The following is a 20,744-nucleotide window of genomic DNA, read 5'->3' on the forward strand; positions in this document are numbered from 1 at the left end:
ATACCGCACGTTTTAAGTGTTTAAATGCAACAGCTTTTAAACACGGATTGTTCATTAATTGTTTTAGACTCAAGGAAATAAACACTGCACTGTAAATGATATCAATGATATAGTACTTGCATAGGACCTAAACGTTTACAGTAAACGATCTCTGTTGCTGTCACTCGAATGCATGCCTGCTGGTCTCGAAAATTAACCGTTTAGTTTTACTGTGAGTGCAAATCTCATTTTAAAAGGCCCTGTTCTGGGATCCTGAGTTAAATGCGTTTCGTTGCAGTGTTTTAAAATACCGCAGATAGAAAGGCAACCTAGTTTCAATCATTTCTGAAGTACGTGATTTGATAACACCTCTTGTGTTATAACCTGAAGGAAAAACTCATTTTAATTGTTTAATTTTAGAATTTCATTTTTAGAATCATCATTCTTAGGCAAAAAAAAACACTCTGCCGTGCTCCCTTGGCAGGGTGCGAAGTTAAAGCCATTTCAAACAGTCTGTGCATATTGGAGAATGAATAGAATATTGTTTTCATTAGCTTTCATAAAGATTAGTCGCTTATTAACATGTCGCGATCTCGTTTGTACGTTCTGTTGTCAATCAAAAATGAAGACTTGGCCAATTAAAAAGACAATTTAGTTGTTTCACAAAAAAAAAACGGTAAATGAAATCAATTTTACTATTAACACGTTTCTCAGTGTGATTGAGATACACGAAAGGCTTAACGGGTATCAATTGAATTCTTAAAGGAGAGGAGAAAAGTCGCGGTAAAGTATGGAAAACCGGAAGCCCTACATTATAAAGACATTTCTGAGGGCAGTATCGCATCAATATCAGGGTCTAGTGCTATATATTATAAAGACATTTCAGAGGGCTGGATCACATCAATATCAGGGTCTAGTGCTGTATATTATAAAGACATTTCAGAGGGCTGGATCGCATCAATATCAGGGTCTAGTGCTATATATTATAAAGACATTTCAGAGGGCTGGATCGCATCAATATCAGGGTCTAGTGCTATATATTATAAAGACATTTCAGAGGGCTGTATCGCATCAATATCAGGGTGTAGCGCTATATATTATAAAGACATTTCAGAGGGCTGGATCGCATCAATATCAGGGTCTAGTGCTATATATTATAAAGACATTTCAGAGGGCTGGATCGCATCAATATCAGGCTCTAGTGCTATATATTATAAAGATATTTCAGAGGGCTGGATCGCATCAATATCAGGGTCTAGTGCTATATATTATAAAGACATTTCAGAGGGCTGGATCGCATCAATATCAGGGTCTAGTGCTATATATTATAAAGACATTTCAGAGGGCTGGATCACATCAATATCAGGGTCTAGTGCTATATATTATAAAGATATTTCAGAGGGCTGTATCGCATCAATATCAGGGTCTAGTGCTATATATTATAAAGACATTTCAGAGGGCTGGATCGCATCAATATCAGGGTCTAGTGCTATATATTATAAAGACATTTCAGGGGGGCTGTATCGCATCAATATCTGGGTCAGATATATATTATAAAGACATTTCAGAGAGTTGCATTGGATTAATAGCGCCCAGCATGCTAGATTGTGGAAGTCTGTCGAGAGCAGCACCAGGAGTTCCAGTTTATGGTCAAATCCTCCGGGGCTCCGTGGATCTGCAGCCGCCCTCCTCGCCTCTCTGCTCAGAGGGACGTTTGAGGACGAGCGCCCTGTCAGCGCGCGCCTTTATTCTGTTTGTTTGTTTTCTGTTTTTTGCTATCGATAAAAAACTATTTCTCGGAACCACCCCGAGCTGTGCCGACTAAACGAAACTTACTGTTCAGTATTAGTGATCGGAATATAAAACAACTTGCAGAATAAAATGTGTATTTGTAAATTTATGTATGTTACGAAAGGAAACATTGTGGTCTTCAAATATGGTCAGTTTATATACTTACCATTAAATTAATGCAATATTTGTTCAAATGTGTCGATAATGACTCCTGTTATCTAAGTAGTGCTCATCGGTCAATTAGTGCGCTTTATTATATAAATAAATAAATAAACAGCGTTTTGCAGAGGCATTAGAGAAGCCTTATTATTAACAAAACGGCTGATAATCTTACTGTAGCTCAGGAGATACAGTATCGCGCAGAAACGCTGAGCCACATTAAATATTGAACGGGGACAGGAATAGCGTTCCAGTATTCCCGTTGGATTCAGTGTTGCACAATGCACCGTGCCACGACCGCACGGGTTTGTATTTCAAGAGGACGTGACCCCTAGCGGCCAGTCTGACAAACTGCACCGTCTGGGATTAGTCACTCACATTGCATCGATATTGCATCGTACTGTTATGAAATATACATCTGTGTTTGTGGAATAATACAAAGTGGCAAAATCGCCTCAATCTAAACCCTAAATGGTCGATTCTGATGTCGTGCAGTTTTGTATAGACACTTACAGTGTGGAGAGTGCGAGCCCAACACTCACGCCACAATCCTTTCGGGTGGGGTGAGGGCTCAAAATCTGAGTGATTATTATTTATTTCTTAGAAGACGCCCTTATCCAGGGCGATTTACAATTGTTACAAGATATCACATTATTTTTACATACAATTATCCATTTATACAGTTGGGTTTTTACTGGAGCAATCTTGGTAAAGTACCTTGCTCAAGGGTACAGCAGCAGTGTCCCCCCACCTGGGATTGAACCCACGACCCTCCGGTCAAGAGTCCAGAGCCCCTAACCACTGCTCCACACTGCTGCCCCTAGCAGAATTGCGTCTAGCTAATTCTATTTTAGGATTGTTATAAATCGTTACAAGATCGATTTTTTTAAAAAGAAACCTAACATCTTTGTTGTTTTTTAAATTCACATTTTTTTTTTGAACTTATGAAAATCATGCACAGAAATGTATTTGTTCCAGTTGGTACGATATCGCAAGCCTTTAATCTATAGAAATTGCTAGACTAACTCAGTATCTTCTATCTAGAGGGGCACCTGCAGCTACTTTGGGTTCGTTTCAATTGAGACACATTTTAATAAGCAGCTGGGGGACTATCTTCAGCTGCTTGGTTTGTTGCAATTGGTATTAACTTCCGTGCTGGTTTAGTACCGTCCTCTGTACGGGATCACCCCCCCGTTAGGACGCTCCTTTCAGTTCGTTACAATTGACGCAAAACGACCGGAACTCCAAATATTAACGGGAGGAGTGACGCGTTTGTTTCAGCACACACATATACATACATATATCCTGCGACGGTTATATTAAAAGGTGAACCAATTCCATTGCTGTAATTGATTTCGCATTGTTTGTAGGCACCATTTATAGTCCTTGGTCTTATTACACGTCTAGTTTTTTTGGTCACAGTTTCTCATGTCATCTTCTCTCCAACTGTAATCGTCAATAGTTGTCATAAATAGACAGCTGGTGATCCGGTATTCCCTCGGCGATAATGTTATGCTGTACTTTCGCAAGCCGGGAGTCCAGGGCAGGGCCATGTGGATCATTGCGCTCTGAACGCTCAGCAAACGAACACGTGAATCGCTGTCTGGTGTATAAAAGAGGCGTCAGGTGTTCGTATGACGTCTCTTCACGGTGACGTCACTCATTTGTTTTCTACATTTATCAGTGGTCACTTAAAACTAAAAATACAACCATTTAGTGAACATGAAACACATACGACATACAAATACACACGTTCTGGTAGTTTAACACTTTATATAAAAAATAAATAAAATAAAAACTAAAAGCACTTCACAATTAAAAATATTTGTTCATGACAAAAGTATTGGCACTTTATATTCAGTCTAAAATTAGAGAATTTAATTATATATTAATGGATTGATTACACGGTAATTTAGTTGCACTATAAAGTCAATAACCAGAAATAGATCATTATTTTCAACATCTGTTGAAGGTTTTGGTAACACAGCAGAGAAGACAAAATGAGCTGGATTCACGTTTCAGAAAAGCACTCCAAATTCAACTGAAACGCTTGAAAGAAAATCAGACATCCGAAGAAAATTAGATACAGCAGGAGAATGGTCTCCAAGCCAAGGACTTGAATAAAGGTTTAGAAGCGCCAGGCAGGCTAATGCAAGAACTGTACAAAGACTCCTGAACGCAGAAGATGTGTCTAAAATGTGACAAGAAATATGAACAGGAATCCGAAGCATGCAACAAAACTCTCTGGTCCAACAAGACTAAAATATAACATTACCCCCAAAATGGAACATCTTCAATGAAAAAAAACTTTGTATCTACAGCTACACATGGAGGAGGTTTGATCATGATATAGGGGAGTTTCAGCAGTTCAGGGAGTGGAGATATTCATGCGATTGAAGGAGGAATGAATGCAGCGAAACATTCTACCAACACGACAACGACCCAAAGCATACAGCCAAGTCAACTCTGGAATTCTTGAAGAAAACGAAGACAAGAGTTCAGGAATGACCTTCGCAAATCACCAGATCTCTATCCACTAGAAATGCTTTGGACTGATCTGAAAAAAAGCTGCAGCCAAGCATTGTGTATCCAGTCTGTCTGAGCTGAAGAAATATGCAAGACAGAATGGGCTCAGATTTCACCAGCAAGATGCAACACACTGGATAAGAATTATCAACGTCTGAAAGTCGTATCAATGCAAAAGGAGGACACACGAAATACTGAGGGGTGCCAATACCTGTCATGAACGAATACTTTAAATGAAATAAGTTTTTGATCAAGATTTGTTACATTTCAAAGAGTGTTTTGCTTGGTTCTATTATAAAATGGTTAAATTTTACTACATGCTTGTCCTTAATCTGTCACCTTGAATTCTGGTGTAAAGTGTAGTGGGCCAATACTACAGTCCGCAAATGTGCAATTAATGTTTATATCTATAGGGCAGCAGTGTGGAGTAGTGGTTAGGGCTCTGGACTCTTGACTGGAGGGTTGTGGGTTCAATCCCCAGTGGGGGACACTGCTGTTGTACCCTTGAGCAAGGTACTTTACCTAGATTGCTCCAGTAATAACCCAACTGTATAAATGGGTAATTGTATGTAAAAACAATGTGATATCTGTAAAAAAAAAAAAAAAAAAAAAAAAAAAAAAAAAAAAGTGAAATAATGTATAATGTGATTGTAACAATTGTAAGTCGCCCTGGATAAGGGCGTCTGCTAAGAAATAAATAATAATAATAATAAAACATGAACCTAACGTCGAAAAATGAAATCCATTATCTACATACTTAAAGTTAACTGGATTTTTTGTTGTTGAAAGGAGTGTGGGTCATTATTCTTCTGTTACTTCACATTTGCTATTTAATTGGAAATGTAATCTAAAAACGGCTGGTCCACTGGATTGGGTCAGTTCACCAAAACGTGTGACACAAAAACACACAACGGGTTTGCTCGCTGTGTACCAGGTGAAGCAATCCTCCATCAGACAGCCTCCCTCCCCAAAAACACATGGAATAAATTCACACCAAACAAGCTCCGAATAAAACCAACACACAAACTTTTAATTTGTCACCACGCAAACATCTTAAAACAAAATAATAAAAAAAAAAAATACAAATGATGCAGACGGTTTGGGAGGGTTCAAGAAAGTCGGGTGACAGGTCTCGGTTGGTCCAGGTCAGTGCCGAATAGTCTGTCCGCTAAGGAACTGCAACAGCAGATGCCTGAGGAAGAAAGAAACACAGGAGTTTACACAGCAGACTCATAAGAAAGTTTACAAACGAGAGGAGGGCATTCGAACCATCTTGCTTATTTGGTTGTTAGTAGCTTATTGATCCCAGAATCTCATCAAGCAGCTTCTTGAAGGATCCCAGGGTGTCGGCTTCAACAGCATTACTGGGGAGTTGGTTCCAGACCCTCACGATTCTCTGTGTAAAAAAGTGCCTCCTATTTCCTGTTCTGAAAGCCCCCTTTATCTAATCTCCATTTGTGACCCCTGGTCCTTGTTTCAGGTCGAAAAAGTCCCCTGGGTCGACATTGTCAATACCTTTTAGAAGTTGCCCCATTGCTCCCTGTATATACCCCTAATCTCCCCCCATTGCTCCTTTGGCTGGTCTCTTATTTAAACCCAGGTCTGGATTGAATCAAATCGATGTGACCGGCGTATCCATTAAAGAGGTATAGCGGCACCATACATCAATTTAATTCAGGCCTGTTCTGCATCGCCAGCGCCCCTGCTTTAGAAAAAAAATCACAGAAGGCATTTTTGCTGTAAAACAGGTAGATACAAAATCACCAGTTTCAGAGGTAAAAATGAATGTTATTGAAAAGCGCACATGGGAGCGACACATTCATGTCCAATTAAAAACTAGCAAGTTTGTTTTGTTTTTGCCTCTCCATGCTACAGCAAACCATTAAGCTTAGCTTTTGCAAGTCCACATCCTCACAGCTACCAACTCTCCAAGCAGTATAAAAACCTGAAGGCTTTTTTCACAACCAGGTCCCCAGATAAAGAGCCTGTTGGCCGATTCTGAAGACCATGGGAAAAAAAAAACAAAAAAAAAAAACACACAACTCATTTTTAGCAGCCAAAGCCCCATGAAGCTGGCAAGCCAGATACGAGAGGGGACAGCTCACAAATATTCTCCCACGCCAGCCCCAGCTTTGAAAACAGTTTGCACAGCCTCTGGCACGGACAGCAGGGGTCTGGCACAGCTTAAAAACACGATCTGCACTCGTTCCAGCAGGTTTAAGCAGGGACCAGTGTAGCGACGGGCAGCAGAGGCATCCTGCCAGTGTAGTGACGGGTATCAGGAGGTGCTGCAGGGTGCGATGCTGGAGCAGGCAGGGGGTGTGAAACCAGTCCCAGGAGACTGGCATGAACTATTGGCACTAGCCTTGTGGTCCTCAAACATTAATCTTGTAATAATGATAGAAATGTGTGAATGTATGACCAATAAATCCTGGTAAAGGGTCACACGTCTAATAGCTCCAGCACCTTGAAATTGAGACTAGGCTGGCTTTGTAACCATAGCAATAAGTCATCCTAATTATTCCTGTTGCTGCAGTTATGACAGGTATGCAAGTTCAAAAACAGGTATGGCAAATGACATTTAATAGAGAAAAATGTAAAGTATTGCATGCAGGCAATACAAATGTGCATTATAAATATCATATGGGAGATACTGAAATTGAAGAAGGGAACTATGAAAAAGACCTAGGAGTTTATGCTGAATCAGAAATGTCTTCATCTAGGCAATGTGGAGAAGCTATAAAAAAAGCCAACAAGATGCTTGTATATATTGTGAGAAGTGTTGAATTTAAATCAAGGGAAGTAATGTTAAAACTTTACAATGCATTAGTAAGACCTCACCTAGAATACTGTGTTCAGTTCTGGTCACCTCGTTACAAAAAGGATATTGCTGCTCTAGAAAGAGTGCAAAGAAGAGCAACCAGAATTATCCCGGGTTTAAAAGGCATGTCGTATGCAGACAGGCTAAAAGAATTGAATCTATTTAGTCTTGAACAAAGAAGACTACGCGGCGATCTGATTCAAACATTCAAAATCCTAAAAGGTATAGACAATGTCAACCCAGGGGACTTCTTTGACTTGAAAAAAGAAACAAGGACCAGGGGTCACAAATGGAGATTAGATAAAGGGGTATTCAGAACAGAAAATAGGAGGCACTTTTTTACACAGAGAATTGTGAGGGTCTGGAACCAACTCCCCAGTAATGTTGTTGAAGTTGACACCCTGGGATCCTTCAAGAAGCTGCTTGATGAGATTCTGGGATCAATAAGCTACTAACAACCAAACGAGCAAGATGGGCTGAACGGCCTCCTCGTTTGTAAACTTTATGTTCTTAAGAAAGATTCTGGTCAGAGAAAAGCACCAGCTCCATTAAATCTAGCTAAACTCCCCAAATAATTCAATACACTGGAAAGAAAACCGGAATAGCTAAAAATGAACAATATTGAACCTGGATCACCACTGAAGAAAAGGAAAGTTAACTGGTGAACCAGCTGGGTGTGCCGGACTGGTCAGTGTGAGCAGAAGAGCTTTGATTGGGGGGGACAATGAAGGGAGGAGCATTGCAACACACACAGTGCACTGCATGAACCAAAACACAGGCGCTGCAGCAAATCTACTGGGGAGGCAAGCCATGTGCATTTGCAGAAAGGCTGAGGTCGTGTGTACTCAGACAACAGCGTTTCAACAAAACAAAAAGGGGCACAAATATTATAATGAGTGCAACTTAACTATACAGAGTGAGAATAACGCAGCGATTTAAAGAAATCCAGTAAAGTTGCTAGAATAAATTAATTTATGTACCGTGGAATCCAATTCATATTTTAAAACATCGATAAAATTAAAGATTCATAAATATTTTAATTTGCATTCAGAGATTGTATTTTGACATTTACACAAGCAGTTATCCTGCTTGCATATTCCGATTAATAAATTCTAGGACCACTGACTAATGCATTCTTTTCCATGTAAAAGATATTTACACTGAAGCTAAATTATCTGAATATCACAGCCTGCTGAAAACGTATCCATTTATGCTATTGATAGACTTTTCTACATGTACCGTGTTTTCTAACTTTCTAGTATAATTCATAAAAGCTGCAACAGTGTTGTGTGATTTACTGCTCAACTGTCTTGCCAGTCTTGACCTCAGAAAGGAAGCCATTTAGATTAGTACCAAATTTAAAAAAGAAACCATTATGCATATTAAAAGGGATCCTTAATTTGGGTTCAACACCAGTTCTGTACATGGATTGCAGGAGGAGACTGGAAATGTAACTGTTGGCACAAGCCTTGGAATAACAATCTCATCAGGAACTATGATAGAAACGTGTTTCTGCTTTAGTTTGCTTATTTCCTATGCAAGTGTGTGATGAATTCATCTGTGCTCTGTATCCATCTCAGGTATCCGCAGGGGTGGATTTCCCTCACACAGATTCTCTATTTCACACAGAGGCGATGCAGATTCACCTTCACACATTACATGCGACACCTCGGTTAAACACCTACACTGTTGGAAAGCGCAGACAAGTAATGAGAGTGGTGTGTATACAAGCACAGATTTCCAGTGTGCAGAATGATGCCTGCACTGTATTAGTTTCCATGGTGATAACACCATGCTGATGTATGGGAGGACCCCCCACATTTTCCAGCACAGACTGCAATGCAACTTACTGGCATATCAAGCAAAATGTCACAAGAAACACGTTTTGCATTAAAATAATCTCGAGGGGTGCTAGACAAGATTTCAATAGAGCACTTGGGGATTTAACACACTACAACACGAGGGTCAGTCTTGTACTGGCTGAACGTGATCATGACTATCTGAAGACAGGTTTTAAATCTACCCTGGTTGCTTCCTCACACTTTTCTTGAGTTTGTTGGCTTTGAGTCACCACTGTTCTTTCCAACACCACAGGGGATATATTGAAATAACTTGAATGCCTGCTTTAGCGATTGCAAATACAAACGTCAGTATAGTAAGCAAGACTCAAATATCCAGCACAAAGATTGTTCCAACCCCATTACTGACTGAATCTCTGAACATTCCTGACTGTTCAGAGGAGCATAGTTTAGAGGCACTCACCTCTATTCCTGTGTCTCCATGCTCTCCTCCTCTCCCTCTCCTCCTTCCTCCAGATTCTCCTCTTCTCCCTCTTTCTTCTCAGGGGGCTTCTCGTAGGCTTTCTCTGAGGGGGTCACAATCACTCCGTCCCACGTGGACATTTCAGAGGCCAGGTCTAAAACAAGCAGAGCAGAGTGCGTTACAAAGAGGATTACACTGCAAAGCCACAGACAGTGCAATGTGGGTTATAATGAGAATAAAAAAAGCAGCAGGGGAAAGGAATTATGGGGCAAATGGGGGCCACAACCGCATCGCTTTATAACCGGTTCTACAGTAGAGGGCCACCTTAAAGGGGGGGGCAGTTTTAAGAAAGGTAAGGGAGTTGAAAAACTGAATTGGTCAGCAATAAGGGAAACATGGATAGCCTATCTAAAGAAAACGAACGGATCTGCGTCACAGGTGCAAGAAGATTCATTCAATCTTATCAAAAGGAATTCAAAAATAGAGAACTGTAATCCAAATACTCAGCTGTCAATGACGGGCAAGGACAGAGAGTATTGCTGGAATACTCAAGCACACACACAGCCTAATAAATGCAATCCCTAAAATGCATCTTCCACTAATCCCTCTTGAACAGGAAGCCCTTCTGGCAGTGTTCGTGGAATCAACACTTCAGAAATCTCAGTTGATGAAAATAATGATCCGAGGGTGCGTCACACTCGACACAGGTGCAGATGCGGGCAGCCGAAACTGAGCTTGAGTTCCGGAAAAAGTGAACGTGCGATTTGCAGCAGCAATCAGGGCTAGAGTGCCTGTATTGGGATGTACTGCAGAGTTCTGCGAAATGGATTGAAATCTGCAGATAGAAGCCAGCAGCACAAGGACAAAGGAATCCTGTGCTATTAGTATAATACTGTGGGAGTGCGTGTGCAGGAACCCACACACACCATCAAGCAGGAGCCACACGCTACTGAAAAAACTGTACAACAAAGTCAAAGGCGGTCACAAGGTTTCAACGCACATGCATTTTAAAAAGCAGTCTTGTGGTTTGCTTTTTACAGGGGACAAATGTAAGCTTTCAATAGTGTCTTGCGAGGTCCTAGTCCACTTTCAGGCACATCAGCATGCCTTGAAAGGAACTGAATTCACACCCATCCCCTTATTTGTCTGACAAGTTCCGTTTGGATGAGGGGGAAAGTCAATAATACTCCTAAAAAGGTGACGCCAACTCTCATGTGCACCCTCTCTGCCTGGCTGTTTTAAATAGATTTACTTACAGCTGGCATCTCCTTCCAGCCCCAGGATCTTCCTGTATCCCCCATGAGAGAGGATCCTGACGAGGGACTGCGCTGTGAAGCACACCATGTCCTGCAAGACAAGACAACCCATTAGAGACGAGACTAGCGCCGCACCCTCCCATTACTGGGACTGAGCTCCGCCCAGAAACCAGGCGAGGGTCGCCGCTGTGGAAAAAAAAATCGGGTTAATGTACCACAGAGTGGAACGAGTGTAGGAACAGCCGCTTGGGTTTGTGTGGATTGCTGTTCTCCACGGTTAAGAAAAGCAGCAGAAAAATCACAAGTTTGAAACGGTAGAATCAGATTCAAGTCAACAGCAATGACTCTCATCCGACCTGATTTCTGTGGAAAGCTCAACCCAATAAATCTGTTCATGCAGCTCTGCCATGCGCAGACACATTAACCCCAGCGTGCTTAACAGAGGTGCAACAGTTCACGGTGTACATTTGTTACATGGGGCATGATCTGTAGAGACAAGACCAAAAGCACACTATAGCTCACTGTAGTTAACTGAACAGTTCTTCTATGAAGTGCTGTTTATAGTTGGTATGAACACACTTTCCCATTTCATTTGTCTTAATGGTCCATTATTAAATCATACAAGCAGCCCATCACATGTATGGAGACACTAGTGCATCATTACACATCCTAGTGCTCAACCTCACCCGGGAAGAGATTTGCACAGAGACACTTTCCTACACGTAGCAACGTTCCCTAGGCTTGTGTACAGGTGTGGACACGCTGGAGGCTCAGTGGTTTACATGTTCAAATTCAATGTGGGTAACAGCCCAACCTTGTGGCAGAAAATGGTAATGTGTTCAAGTTATGCAATGATTTGAATGCAATGATTTAGGAACTAAAAGCAACCTTATGCTAGTACAAGATTAATACCAATCAAGGTCTATGCAAGTCAGCTGATCTTACCCAGCACCCTATACTGTATGTTTTTGCAGTATCGCCAGTCCTAATGTGACAATTTCCACATGATACAAACTGATATACAGCACCCTACACTATATTCTTCATATATAGTTAAAAGCATGATTAAACCATATAGCCAAGTTTGATGGGAGGTCATACCAGGATCTGCTATATATTGCACACAAGTATGCTAATACAAAGCAAGTCTTGTAGTCTGAACTCCAGTATTTCTGTTGGTAACCGCGTTGTTACCTGCTGCTCCAGAGTCATGACCGTGTGCACGCGGAAGTTGCCGCTCTCACAGGGGTCTGTGATTCCAACAGAGCCAGGCAGGAAGAGACCAGCGGCCAGCATCTGCAGGCACCGTCTGCAAAGAGACATAAAAAAAACACAGCAGCGTTAAACTCGCAGGAAGAGACCGACTTCAACGCTAAAACATCCCCGTCCTTAAGCAATGACAGCAGGAGAGCTTACGAGGACATTTGTTTTCGGAGTGGATAACTACCAGCAAGGGACACAGTTCTCTGCACTGCCTCTTGTTATAGCCAGAACTTGACAAGTGCTGGAGTCTCCTTGTTGTTTTTAAAAGCTGCTGGATTTCAACTGAAGTACAACGCAAGACAGCGAGTTAAGCCCTGCTTCTGCTCCCAAGTCACACTGCAGTCAAATCAGCCGGGCTCTGCGACACACAGTTGTCAATGGGGCCCTTTGTGACGGTTGTGATTTGGGGACGCCAATTAAAAGGATAACGGCAGAGGTTCTACATGTCATACTCAACTTGAAACAATGGTATCAATTTTCAGAGTGGGCAGCTCATAAGCAAACGCCATAGTAAAAGAGAGAGAGAGAGGAGGAGGAGGAGGAGGAGGAGGAGGAGGAGAACGCAAAAACACAGGCTCGTAGCCCATTTTGTATAAATGGGATAAAGGAAATATCTGGGGTAGAAACTTCTGTACGTCAAGTTTATGAAATCTAAAGCGTTTTAGATCTACCTGCCACCTTCCACAGTGCAAGTTCTGTATAGTCAAGAGTTCTGTATAGTCACAAGCTACTACAACCTGCACCATACTGTAACTGTCTCTGTCATGAATCAGACAAGGGAAGGGAAGCTCACCTGTAAGCGACATTGAGGGACAGGGGCTGCCTAGAGGGGTTGTTCATCACTGCAGAGTGTCCCTGGAGAAAGAGAAGAGAATTAGAGGCCGTCCTTAAATAGTTAAGTATTAAGAAGCAAGTGTATTGATGTTATAAAAATTACATTTGGAAGTCTATGCTGGATCCTGAGAGATATCCATGTATTTGGTTAAGTGTTTCATATAATGCTTCTCATTTATAAAATGTAAGCTTTTATAACCTTTACAAAAGAAACCCTCGTGTGTTTTGCATGAACTGCAGCTGTTGATTTCACACAATCGACAGCGTGTTTAGCCAGCAGCTAGAGGCTTCAGATTCTTTTATGAATAAAAAAAAAAAAAGTGCCCGGCTGATCTGTTCTGCAGCGGTGTGCTGCTGAAACGCTTCCCCGGTTCCTCTCCCACTCACCAGCAGGTCTATGATCCAGGGTGTGAGAGGCTCGAAGCCGGGGAAGCGGGCTCGGAGGTCCTTCAGGAGACGGATCAGAACCTTCACGCTGCAGGGAGGAGAGGCAGGGTTAGGAGTGCAGGCTTCCTTTTAAAAAACCGACCACTGGACCTGGGGTCAACATTCATAATTACAATGGAACTGAATCGAGGCACACCAGCATACTTCAAAATATATGTGAATGGCTAATTATGAGCTCTATAATTAGACACACTTTTCCAAGCTTAATTATTAGCAGTTAATTAACCGTGCTGTGTTTTGCATTGAACAATCACTCACATTTTCCAACCACTGTGTGTCCCCATTCAGGGATGGCAATAAGACTCCTATTGCATAGCAGTTTCACCCACTCTGGGGTTTCTTATGAGCTTGATGAGCCACAGTGTATAGCTCAGGTGTGTCTTAAACTCCTAGCAAAACCAGGAATGGAGCAAACTGCTATGCAAAGGGAGGCATTTCTATTCCTACCATTTTTTGTTTTAAAAATATATATATGTTGGTACCTGTGATCACCGACTGGTTATTTAGAATAATCATGTTAGTGTTGTTTTTTGTTACTTTAGAATTGATATTACTGCAGACCAATTGTAACCACTATATGACGCAAGCAGGAAAAGCGTTCTTACGTGGACTGCGACGCGTTCTCCTCGAACCAGCGCGCGTGGCGGATCGCTGCGAGGGCGCTCTGAAGAACCTTGATATCCACTGAAAACAGAGCAACAGGACAGTCACGTGGGGGACATGACTTACAAGAGCGATAGCCAGTTAGATCATTTTAGCAAAAACGCCCCACCCCAGAACCGATTACAGCCGCACAAACCGGTCATTCAGATAAGCTCACCCCTTGCGAGGGTCACTGGTGTTGATCGGGCTAAAACGTACTATCCCAAGTGAAGAGAGACAGCAGCTTGGGTTTGTGACGACGAGGACGGCTGTTTTTCTTAAGATTGCTCGGAGAACAGCAATCCGCACGAATCCAAGCAGCTGTCTCCACAGATTAGTAAATCAGCCCAAATCACCAAGGACCCTCGGGGCCTGTGGAGAGCTTCATCCAAATCGTTTCGTGCAGCTCAAACAGATACCGGGTTGGGGAGAGGAGTATGTTAAGTGTAACAGAGTGCAAGAGACAGAACTATCCACAAAGGCTAGTCTTGCAGACAGTGAAAAGGCAGTAAAGCGTGTGACGCACAGTGCAGCTCTGCATCCAGCTTGCGCAGGTTCGGAGGCACCGTGGTGATGAGGATCTTCACAGTGGCGTCGGCAGAGCTGATCTCGAAACCGGTCTCGTTGGTGAGCATGGACAGCACTGCGGGGGAGACGGAGCAGAACATGTAAAAGACACCAAGTTAAAAGCACAAGATCACGCAAGGCTTTGAAAACCAAAACAGTAAGACAAAAACAAAACAGAGAATTCTTGTTGAAACGTTAGAGGTTTCGTTCCTACATAAACAATGCAGGTGATGCAACTTAGGTTTACTCCAATTAGTTAGAATGGAATTGTACAGGTAGTCAGGAATGAGACTCAAAGCAGATTGTGGAAACTAATTCTGTACAGACCTTCTGCTGGGTCCTGTGTTCGGAGGGTCTCTACAACTTTGTTTCCAAGAGCTGCAACGGCTTCAACTAAAACAAAAAAAAAATCACAATTAGCTGGAAGCAACACTTCAGAAGATACTAAACGGTGCTGCATGAAAACAATGCGGATTGAGAGCTCTGCTGAAATCAGGTGAGAGTTATCGGTGCTGCTTGGGCTAATTTACCATTCAAAATGAAACAAGTGACAAAACAGCTGCTTGGGTTTGTGACGATCGCTGCTTTTCTTACTCTGTGGAGAGCAGCGAACCTCACAAACCCAAGCAGCTGTTTCTTCACTTGGAATAGTAAAATTGCCCGATCAACACCAAAGATCCTCGCCTGTAGTGAGCTTATCTGATTAATGTGTTCGTGCTACACTAAAAACCAAATACTATAGTCTCCCTCCCGCCCGCTGAGACCCTGGCGCTGCGGAGATACCCACGTGTGGGCAGGATCTTGAGAATGACGACCAGGTCTGCCACGTTGTGCCCCGTGGTCATGGTGCCCTTCTTGTAGGAGCCCACCTGGCGCACCTCCTCAAGTTGCTAGAGAGAGAGAGAGAGAGAGAGAGAGGGAGAGGTCAGGCACAATTAAAAGAATAATGTAAAAAAAACTAACACTTTCAAATTCACAGACACTGTTCAAATGCAGGGTTAGGAACTCGTACTATTTCTGCACCCAGTCCTGGGGTTCAGAACTCCCCTTGTTCAGAAATATTATTAAAATCAACAGGTGCCAGGAGTTTGAACAACCAGACTCCTACTAAATCTGCTCTGAATGAACTGTACATGTACATTAAGTGATCATGCGTGAATAAGACACGCCTGCATCTGTAGGTTGACTGTCAGGAATTGTTCATGCAGCTATACAGGAAGAAACAATATGTTTAACAGGGGGTGCTGAAACTCCTGGCTACTGAATCACTTCAATTAGACTTAGAGGGGAGCTCTGAACCCCAGGACTGGGTGCAGCAGCAGCAGGGCTAGCGTGAGTTTAACCCTGCTCAAACTCCTGGCTCCTGATCATGTCAATATTAATAGACTTCATTGAGGGGAGCGCTGAACCCCAGGACTGGGTGCAGCAGCAGCAGCAGCAGGGCTAGTGTGAGTTTCTAATCCTGAACTGGGTTGGATGTTTCAAGACATTTTCTCCAAGCTTTGTCAACTTTGTAGAAAATCATTGCAAACTGCACCACTTTTGTGTTCCATGTATTACAGTATATATAGAGTCACCACTGGAGCACACGGCACACCACGCTGACAGACACAACACGCCACACTCACCACTTCGAAGTTACCGGGGGCAACAATGAGGTTGTCAATCACGTTATTGATCTTTGTGACCAGGGACAAGATCGAAGACTGAAAGAGAGAGAGAGAAATAAAATGAACAAAAAAAAAAAAAACCACAAAGTCTACCACCAGAGGGAGACTGACGCACTGGAGACACAGTAACCTGTCTAATCTGGCATCAGTTGGGAGCAGGAAATTTTAGCGGATCCTACAGTGTGCTGTTCCGGATTCTAGAGGGGATCACACCATGCATTCCAATAGGGATTTGGCCAGGACTGAAAAGTCATGCTGAATTATACAGGATGCTAGTTTATAGAGGGGCTGGATTAACCAGGTTTCACTGCACACACACACACACACACACCTGCTCTGTAGGGGTGGGGCTGAGGTCCTGGTTCCTCTTCAGCAGACACTCGCTGAAGGCTGTCTCATCAGGTGCAGGCTTCACTCGGGGGAAGGCCATTTCACACTGGAGCAGAGACGAGAGAGAGAGAGAGAGAGAGAGAGAGAGAGAGAGAGAGAGAGAGAGAGAGAGAGAGAGAGAGAGAGAGAGAGAGAGAGAGAGAGAGGTGTATATAAATAGAGCTGACAGGGTGTGGGGCAGCACAGGAGACAGTAGGAAGGTGTTGAGAAGCCATTTCATACTGAGCAAGCACACAAAGACAGCAAGCAACTACAGGTGTGATATGAGTAAGGAGACAAGACACAGAATATATAGGAGGGAGACTGACAGACAGACAATACACATCAATGAAGGACAGTCACTGCCTCACATTACCCAGCACAGACCAGTGTCTGCAGTCAACAGCTCGTGGTCACAGATAGTGACAAGTTTCCAAGTCTATAGTCTAAAAGCAAACACCTTTGACACTGTAGTTCTAGTGCAGATGCTACTAAAGTCCACATTACAGATCAACTAGACAAGTCTAGTTCACACTGTTTTAGTTTAAAAGATTGTGCAAGCGCGCATTATTTATATATATATTTTCCTTAGCAGTATTTCAAATTGCACTCAAGATCTGTAGAGAGATTTGAGACTGCTTGCCATCACCACCACTACAGAAACACACAGTATTATTATTATTAGTTTATTTAGCAGACGACTTTATCCAAGGCGACTTAGAGACTAGGGTGTGTGAACTATGCATCAGCTGCAGAGTCACTTACAACTACGTCTCACCCGAAAGACGGAGCACAAGGAGGTTAAGTGACTTGCTCAGGGTCACACAATGAGTCAGTGGCTGAGGTGGGATTTGAACCGGGGAAAGCCGGATGTATCCATCAAGCATGGAGAGACAGACAATGACAGGCGAGAAACAATTTCATACTGAGCAAGAGAACACGCATGCGAGAGAGGGGAGACGGAAATAAGACTCCTATTGTGTAGCAGTTTCACCCATTCCAGGTTTTACTTTGATTAGCCAAAGTTTATGGGTGTGTTATTAAACTCGGTAAAAACAGGAATGGGTCAAACTGCTACGCAAGAGGAGTCTCATTTCCATCCCTGGAGAGAGACAGATGACACGTGTTCTTAAGACAAAGGCCAGCCCGCCAACACCATTAAGAGGAGACACGCATCCACTCACACGGTGATTCAGTACATGTCTAGAAAAGTATTCTAGGATGCTACACAAGACAAAGTACTCACCACATAGAAATCAAACGGTATGTGTGGAACAAAGGGCCTGTACCTGCAAAGCAATGCAAACTGTCATTCAGAGAGAGGCTCCAGGGTTAAACACAGCCTCCAAGCTTGCTAGAACATGTCCAAAGTGTTTTTGTCATCCTTGGTCACTCAAATTCAGCCACTGTAAGGTTATTGATTTGAAGTCACTCAGTTTTATTGGGTAGGAGGGCAGAGGAACGAAAACAGACCAATGCCAGACAAACTTCAACCTTGTCCATCAAGTTCAGCCTCAGCTGTCTAGATGTTTTTTGCAGTGGAAGATGGGAGAAAGTGTGTTGGTTATTTTTTATTACCAACATTTTTGGTTGAGAGTTACAGTTTCTGTTTTGAACAGCCTTATGGTCTCTTGTGTCCAACACCCCCACCTACCCCCAGGGGCAGTTCACTGACCCCAGCTGAGCAGCACCTACCCCTGAGCGGGACCTCCTCTGGAGCCGAACCGCCCTCCACGGCCTCGGCCTCTATCACCTCTGCAGGGACAAAGACAAGCATTAGCGCCACACTGTGGAGGAATGGAAAATTAATACAGAACACACAGGAAAGGAGAGAGGAGAGTGAAGAGAGAGACACAGACAGACACAAAGAGAGAGATCACACAAGCTGCATATGAAGTGACTGACATGCAACACACATCAGATAAACGTGGATTAAAGCCAATGGCAACATGGTTCAAGTTTATGGTAGTGTTATTTTAGCAAGAACATTGTGCAAAACAATATTTTAGGCCACTGCAGCTATATGCAAATCAGCCACATGCCCCAAACAGACTTGTTTATGTAAAGAGAAAAAAAAATTAATAGATAAATACTTTATTCTGGAGAAAAACGCCAGAAAGTAAGAATTACAGGAGTGACTGATATGGGGCTTATTACCAGCACACCTTCTAATGACAGTGAGAAACAGGCAAAAGACTGCTGCCGGTAGTGTAAGCAATTATTGAATTATTGGGCTCAAGCTTTCAGAAGAGTTTAGTTGAATGAATGAATAACGAATTTGTTTTGTGGGGCTTCTGGCTGAAGTCAGGTCGTGTAAGTAAAATAACATCTGCCTGCAACACAAGCAGCTCAGCCTGCCTAACACAGTGCGACACAAGCAGCTCAGCCTGCCTGACACAGTGCGACACAAGCAGCTCAGCCTGCCTAACACAGCGCGACACAAGCAGCTCAGCCTGCCTAACACAGCGCGACACAAGCAGCTCAGCCTGCCTAACACAGCGCGACACAAGCAGCTCAGCCTGCCTAACACAGTGCGACACAAGCAGCTCAGCGTGCCTAACACAGCGCGACACACGCAGCTCAGCCTGCCTAACACAGCGCGACACAAGCAGCTCAGCCTGCCTGACACAGCGCGACACAAGCAGCTCAGCCTGCCTGACACAGCGCGACACAAGCAGCTCAGCCTGCCTGACACAGCGCGACACAAGCAGCTCAGCCTGCCTAACACAGCGCGACACAAGCAGCTCAGCCTGCCTAACACAGTGCGACACAAGCAGCTCAGCCTGCCTGACACAGCGCAACACAAGCAGCTCAGCCTGCCTGACACAGTGCGACACAAGCAGCTCAGCCTGCCTAACACAGCGCGACACAAGCAGCTCAGCCTGCCTAACACAGTGCGACACAAGCAGCTCAGCCTGCCTAACACAGCGCGACACAAGCAGCTCAGCCTGCCTAACACAGCGCGACACAAGCAGCTCAGCCTGCCTGACACAGCGCGACACAAGCAGCTCAGCCTGCCTGACACAGTGCGACACAAGCAGCTCAGCCTGCCTAACACAGCGCGACACAAGCAGCTCAGCCTGCCTAACACAGCGCGACACAAGCAGCTCAGCCTGCCTGACACAGCGCGACACAAGCAGCTCAGCCTGCCTAACACAGCGCGACACAAGCAGCTCGGACAAGCACAATTCAAGTGGAATAATACGAAACACGAATTGAACTGCAGCACACGTTGTAGAAACGGAAAACTAGCGCAGGGCTTACAAGAAAGATATGTTATATTTAAAATGCAGTACCCCCGCCCGCTAAAAACACGATATTTAACAAATTAAAAGCGAAATACAAAACAGCTGAATGAAACAACACGGTAATAAAACAGAACCGAAAATTAATTCAGCAGCCCATTGGCGGCTAAACAGAAACACAGCATTGCTGTGCCACCGGGAGCCCGTCTTTGTACAACAAAAACGTCCAGTTACGGGATTTATTTGGGCTGTAAAGTCGTGTATATACACGAGGGGGGGTGATTCAAACGAGGCCGTGGGGGGTAAATAATATAATATCGACTACCACAAACCCATTCATTGCAAACAACGGCGTCTAGGAAGTTCGCCCGTTTCTAAAAACAGACCGTATCCACTTTCCTCGATCATTATCCGCTACTTTATACCGTACCGCTAGAAAGGGAGGGTGCGATAAAGTATTTCCTCGCGAAAACCAAGAAACAAAACGTGGGCTCCTACTTGCGAGTCAGTTCACTCGAGCTTCGGGGATTCAAGTGGGCCTACGGCCAGTTCTCTCCCCCCCACCTACAATTCAACAGTTGATGATATTGTAAAAAACATTATTATTTTTAAGATAAGTTGCAGTTTAGTATTTACCTCATGATTGTGTACGACGTTGTGGATGTTTTTTTTGAAACGCTGAGAGGATTGAAAACACAAGCCCGCTACACGCAGCTTGCAGGCCCACTGGAGTCTTTGTATCGCTGCACGGTCGCTTAATCTAGACCCGGCTGCAGCCAATCACATGCGCTGGGGGTGGACACAGTTAACGATGATTGGCTGCTTGGGGCAGAGAAGGCGGAACATGGTTGGGACGGTGCTGTTATTCGGGAAACTTTCACCAGGTGGCGGTGTCGACACAAATGAGATTAGA

General features: G+C 43.5%; 1 protein-coding gene across 1 annotated transcript; it reads right to left on the reverse strand.

Annotated features, from left to right (window-relative positions):
* Positions 1–5,458: 5,458 nt before the first annotated feature.
* On the reverse strand, positions 5,459–20,618 carry LOC117395146 (interleukin enhancer-binding factor 2 homolog). The gene is made up of 15 exons (XM_059021051.1): positions 20,468–20,618; positions 18,282–18,341; positions 17,833–17,875; positions 16,549–16,653; positions 16,176–16,253; positions 15,335–15,437; positions 14,875–14,940; positions 14,507–14,623; positions 13,944–14,022; positions 13,279–13,366; positions 12,851–12,912; positions 11,989–12,103; positions 10,795–10,885; positions 9,539–9,692; positions 5,459–5,647 (listed from the first exon to the last, which is right to left on the reverse strand). Exons 1-14 carry the CDS (start codon positions 20,470–20,472, stop codon positions 9,541–9,543), a joined length of 1,164 nt encoding a protein of 387 aa, XP_058877034.1. The 5' UTR covers positions 20,473–20,618; the 3' UTR covers positions 5,459–5,647; positions 9,539–9,540.
* Between the last annotated feature and the right edge of the window lie 126 nt (positions 20,619–20,744).

This window comes from Acipenser ruthenus, unplaced genomic scaffold, assembly GCF_902713425.1.
Source record: "Acipenser ruthenus unplaced genomic scaffold, fAciRut3.2 maternal haplotype, whole genome shotgun sequence".
In the NCBI taxonomy this organism is placed as follows: domain Eukaryota; kingdom Metazoa; phylum Chordata; class Actinopteri; order Acipenseriformes; family Acipenseridae; genus Acipenser; species Acipenser ruthenus.

Excerpts from the sequence above, each read along its gene's own strand:
- LOC117395146 (XM_059021051.1), bottom strand. Across the intron at positions 13,367-13,943 it reads GAGAACGCGTCGCAGTCCAC|CGTGAAGGTTCTGATCCGTC; the intron begins GTAAGAACGCTT and ends TCCTCCCTGCAG. Across the intron at positions 10,886-11,988 it reads TCATGACTCTGGAGCAGCAG|GACATGGTGTGCTTCACAGC; the intron begins GTAACAACGCGG and ends CTTGTCTTGCAG.